Below are 6000 nucleotides of genomic sequence, written 5' to 3'. Positions count from 1 at the left end.
CCCCCAGACCTCTCCACTGGTTCCCTACTCCACGCTGGCATGTTGCATTCACACCTTAGAGCACTGGGTTGAAGTCTGGTTCCTCTTTCCCTGTGGAGACATAAACAATACCCTCCACTTGGGTGGGTTAGCGCCCCGTGTCCCCGCTACCCATTTCTTCCTTATTTTCATTTTTTCCCCCTTTCCGCACCTCCTCCCCGGTTGTCTACCATGTGCATCCCAGCATTTGATCTGGTCCCTGCCATACTACTCGGTCCTCACCCCAAGAATGTTTGTATACAGTAGCTTTTTCCCTATGCCCCTTTTGCATTTTTTTTTTAACGCTTAACGCAGCGGACTCATATTGTATTTGTCCTTTTGTGCCTGACTAACTTCGCTTAGCATGATTTCCGCTTGCTGTTCACAAGCAGCGATGTGCTTCATCCGTTCATCACTGCTTTCTAAAGATGCATAGTACTCCATTGTATTTATATACCACAGTTTAGACTGCAGGGGAATATAGGGGAGAGAGGGGAAGAAAAGCAACTATGTAGCCAAGTCCCACTCCTCGCCCATGGAGCTGCAAGCTGCAGCTGAGCCGAGAAAAAGCCCCTGCACAGTGAACCCCTCAAAGACCGTGGGGGGACAGGGAGCAGAGATGCAAACAAAAACAACAATGTAGCTGAACCCCGATCCCTGCCCGTGGAGCTACAAGGGTTTAGTCCCCGCCCTGAGGTGTCGATGGCAAGATGTGGCTGTGCTGAAAAGCCCCTGCTCAGACCTAGACTGTGGGGGAAAAGAGTAGAGATGTAAACAAAAGAAACAATGTAGCTGTACCCCATCCCTGCCCTGAGGCTAATGGGGGCAAACTGTGGCTGTGTTGAGAGCAAATCCCCTTATTGGCTCCAAATGGTCCCGACTCCGTTAGAGACAGTGGCCGGGCCAAGGTTAAGCCCCAGTCGGCTTCCACCGAGGCAAGCCAAAAGGCCTCAGCCCCTCAAAACCCCGTGGGTCTGTGCCTACTTATTATGATGCTCCTCCTGCATTCCAGTTGTGTTAAAGTACCCTCTAAGCAACTCTTCTGGGCTGGATTCTTCGGAGTCCCTCTGGTATGTGTCACTCCGTCGCCTTCTTCCCCGCATCTTAGTCATAAAATTATTTTTGTTGGTACTTCATAACTATAATTTTTCTACTGTTATGAATTGGCTGACTCCTGTGAAAGTTTCATTTGACCCCCCACAGGGGTCAGGACCCACAGGTTGGGAACTCCTGCTTTAAAGGAATCAAAGATTATGACCTGGTTCACACCCTCTGGTAAGGTATATGACGTTTGCCCCAGGAAAACAAAGGTTGACTTGGCTCACACCTCGGAGGAAAGTCCCAAGGTACCAGGTCTATCTTCCAGCCATAGAACACTTGGTGACTCTCCATTTCCCTTATTGTAGCTGGACATTCTTCAGGAGAGAAGGCTTGGTGTCCTCATGTGCCCACCCTATTGTCCACAGTAAGGTCTGTGTTATGAGTGGCAACCTCAGCTGTTTGGTTGAAAAATAATGAGACTGTTTGGGTAGACAAAAATAGCTGCTTATAATTATCTCCTTTTATGATTTTTTAAAAATAAAAGTGGTTTCCAATAGCCAGTGAATCTGAAGTGGCATAAAATGTTATATTAGGTGCTATGAAATACTTTGCTCTGACTGTTCTGATTTAAGCTCTAGGATGTAGTTATGGCAGCCCCAAAATATCGTTATGCATTTCTAAATACCTGGTAGAAAAGTAAAATTCAAATGAATCATTTTAGTTTTAAGGTAAAACACAGAATATTGCTTCCTACCAAGAGATGTTGGAGAGTTATACACAGATTATTATTGCCGTTTCTGACAAGAATAGGATGAAAAATAATTTTTTAAACAAATATATATAATAAAACCATTCTTGAAGTCATGTCTAAACTAAGACACGCTTATAAAGTTTTTTATAGCATTAAGATTGAAATTAGACATATATGTGTACTTTATTTTCAAGGAGAAAGAATGATACCTAGAAACTTGAATTTAGCCACTAAATTTAAGTATAAATGATTTGGCTTACTAAAGCAATCTGGCAGTTACTTTTTAAAAGAGCTCTCTACAATTCCTATATGGCTTATGCACTTGATAAAGATTTTGGAGGACTAAGGGTCAAAAACAGAAACCAAAGTGTTACTGATTTCCATAACATAAGGGTTTCTGGAAGCCATAAGGGAAATATTCACATAGTACAATTCTGTGGCATTAATTATGTTCATTATGTTTTTCAAACATCATCACCATTAACGATTCCCAAATTTTCAGTCACACTTAAAAGAAGCTCAATGAACCCTAAGCATTATGTCTTCCTTTCCCTCTCTCCTACCCCTGCCTGCTCATGGAAACCACTAATAAACTTTGATTGCTAAATATTTGCCTATTCTGAATATTTTATATAAATGGAATCATAGAATATCTGTGTTTTGGTGCCTAATTTATTTCACTCAGCATGTTTTCCAGGATTACCCATGTTGTAAAGTGTTAAAACGACATCCTCCTTTCTCAACACTGCATATAGTTGTACATGTATATGCAGTGTACATTGGTGCAGGAGTATTTGTGCTCCTGTGTCTAATTCTTTTTAGTGTACACATAGGTAGGTTCTCCATCCTAACTTTTTTGAGGAGCCATGAGTCTGTTTTTCACAGGGGCTGTATCATTTTACAGTCTCATCAGCACTAGATGGATGAGGTTTCTTGTTTCTCCACATTCTGGCCAACACCTATTGTTTACCATTATTTTAAAAAATCTTAGCCATTCTAGTGGATATGAGTTTAGCTTCTTAACTTTTTATTTAAATATCATATACCTACTAAAAATTTCACATCAACCAAGATATAGAACAGTGCCAGTGAAACCCAACCAAGAGCCTGGCCTCCAGCTGCTGCAACCAGTCACAGAGGCGGTGAGAATCAGTGTACATTTTATTGACAGAGTAAGGACAGTTAGATCTTTCTCAGACTGTGTTGCTTTCTGCCATACAGTTGGGGATTTCATACTACTCTGCGTGAGCACATTTGTTTTATCACATTCCTTTTTCAAGGTTTATGGCTTTCCCATTGGGGAGTATAATTTATATTTTACGGAGTCACAGAATTCACATGGGTTTTCCACCTATGGGGCCCAAATCAATTTCTTCTCTGGCTCTCAAATTCCTGGTTGGTGTGTTCAGTTTTAAGGTATAAAACATTACCATTCCCTGGTAGAGTAGCAGGTAGACTGCAAGGAGTACCAGGCAGAAAGGACACAGATTCCAACTGAAGCTCATTCCTGAAATAGCTGTTTTCTTAGTGATTTTCTTGGTTTCTTTACTTTGCGGTAATCAAAGTCTTTACCTTTCAGGTGATTCTGATGTCTCCCAGAATTTGAGAACCACTGTTGTAGCACTTCTCAAGACTAGGATTCCACATCCTCAGCACTTTGGTGTTTGGGGCCAGATTATTTTTTGGTCTGGGAGTCTGTTACATGCATTGTACAATGTGTAGCAACTTCCTTGGCCTCTACTCGCTGGATGCCAGAAGCACTGTTGTAGTTATCACAACCAAAAATATCTCCATGCATTTCTAAATTACTGCTTGAAGGCCCAGAATGTGCTGGCTCAAAAGGTGTCAGGATGGATATTAAAAAGCATGCTATGAAAAAAAAAATAAAAAAAATAAAAAGCATGCTATGCACTATAGATAAGTAACTTGAAATGACAGCTATATGACAAAGCCAGTCCTCTAGTGGAGTTAGAGAACTCTTCAGTGGATGCTATCACCTGGCGTCATAAATAAGGGGTGCAATAGGAAGCTTACCTCCTGCCATTACCTCTGACTTGGTGGGCTCAGTTAAATGAGTTGAAAGCTTTTGCTACATATGCTGACCATTAGCACCAAAACTAGGGAGACCTCCAAGGTACCTGGTTCAGCCATTTTTATACCCAAAGCCCATGTGACAAGCTACATGGACAAACAGGCCTGGGGATAACAGAGGGAGTGGCAGTCTCATACTGCCTCCCTGTCTAAGGTCTATTGTCAAGGTAATGAGTTGAGCACTCCTAACTCAAACCAAGTTAGTTGTTCCACAGTAATAATAATCATGCTTTTTCAAGTGTTTTAATATAGAAAATGTTTTTCCTTTTTGCCTTCATTAATTCACTTTTAAATTTTCATTGATTAAAGAGCTACTTAAATCATAAATGGATGAAAGCCAACATAAGTTACAGATTTCATTGTGAGATGTTCATTTTTTTACATTAAATGTAAATCATTGAAAACCTCTTAAGTCTCATTAAAAATATTTAATATTGCTCTATTTCTGAATTTTGCTTAGTACTCTCTTAATGAAAGTATTTTTACTACTGATATTCTACTTTTCAGCTCTTGAAAAGAAATATAACTTTTAAATAATGACTGTTATCTTTTACTTCCATTTTTCTGTGAACTTTTAAAATTCTCATTATATATAATACTTTGTCAGCATAGCCATCTCTGTCTAAGTATAGGATATAACTTATATTACATATAAGTTATATATTATATATAAGTTATATAAGTATAGGATATAACTTATATAGGATATAACTTATATTGCAGAATCAATTAAAAGAATGTTTCTATGTTTCAGGAGAATAAGTCACCTTATCACTATTGGAAAACACTCCAGAAACTTTTGGTAATTTTCTTTCCTGTTTGAATTAGAAAAGTTGTGTGTTTGTAAGTGAATTTCCACTCAAAGCAACACTGTACAACAGATGAAACCCTGAACAGTCCTGCTCCATCCTTGCAATTCATTGCTCTGCTTGAGCCCATTGTTGTAACATCCTATCAGTTCATCTTGTGAGCATTTTACATTTTTCATATGGACCTTTTCCTTCGCCAAAATGGTGCCCTCCTTCAGCAACTGGTCTCTCTTGATGCTCTTGTGGTGGTTGTTAGTTGCCCTGGAGTTGATTCCAACCCATAACGCCCCTGTGTACAACAGAACGAAACACTGCCCAGTATTTAGCCATCACAACTGATCTTATGTTTGAGCCCATTGTTGCAGCCACTGTGTCAGCCCACCTCAATGACAGTCTTACTCTTTTTACGCTGCCCTTTCACTTTACCAAGCACAATGCCCTTTTCCAGGAACTAGTGTCTCCTGATAATATGTCCGTAATGCCTGAGATGAAGCCTTAGCATTCTTGCTTCTAAGGGGTGTTCTGGCTGTGTGGATCATAATAATTTTTTTCTTTTCAATTTTTTATTATAAATTAAGTGGGAGTTTAAATTTCAGATAATCAACTTAGTATTAAACAGTTTAAACTAATAATCAACCCTACCCCACCCTCAATAGTTTGTCTTTCACCCATTCCTTAATTTTTCTTCTCCCTTTTGTGGACTATTTCATATGCTTTTTAGACATTTGAATGTTATCTTTGTTGAACTATTTGTTCACAGATCATAGTAATTTATGGATAAGATTACTTCTTACAACACAGATTTCTTTATTCTTTTGGCAGCCCATGCTGTATTTAATGTTTGTCACCAGTACCATAAATTAAAGGCTTAATTTCTTCTCCAATTTCCCACTATTTGTTGTCTAGTTTTCTAATGCTTTTGAAGCCACTAAAAATATCAATACTTGGATCAAGTGCAGTCTCAAGATGTGACATCTCTGCTTTTTTAACATCTTTAAAGAGATCTTTAGCAATAAATTTGTGCAATGCAATACTGTGTAATTTTCACTAGTATTTCCTATTTCATCTATAGGTTTTAATATCCATTGCAATGGCTACCCAGGTCAGAGACAAAATTCATGATTAAAGGGTTTATTAAAGAAGCCAACAAGTTGTAATGCTAGTAAGCAATGCTAGGGTCGGGTTTTTTTATCAGTACATGTTACAGAGTTTTTTCAGAGTTGCTAATAAATGCCCAAAGGAGCATACCACTGCACTGTAATTGTAAGCCTCAACTTGAAGGCATTCACC

The 6000-nt window shown here is 39.0% G+C and overlaps 1 protein-coding gene across 7 annotated transcripts in view; it reads left to right on the top strand.

Annotated features, from left to right (window-relative positions):
* HMBOX1 (homeobox containing 1) overlaps positions 1-6000 on the top strand; it is a 230244-nt gene that overhangs the window by 110452 nt on the left and 113792 nt on the right. For all 7 annotated transcript variants that reach the window (XM_045286944.1, XM_045286941.1, XM_045286943.1 and 4 more), the window contains exon 4: positions 4656-4703. In XM_045286944.1, coding sequence (XP_045142879.1) covers positions 4656-4703 — 48 coding nt within the window. The remainder of the gene's footprint in view (positions 1-4655; positions 4704-6000) is intronic.

The sequence above is a fragment of the Echinops telfairi genome, unplaced genomic scaffold (genome assembly GCF_000313985.2).
Source record: "Echinops telfairi isolate 266 unplaced genomic scaffold, ASM31398v2 ScPeMD7_9;HRSCAF=40, whole genome shotgun sequence".
NCBI lineage: Eukaryota > Metazoa > Chordata > Mammalia > Afrosoricida > Tenrecidae > Echinops > Echinops telfairi.
Note: the sequence above shows the minus strand (reverse complement) of the source record. Positions and strands in the feature narration are given on the sequence as shown.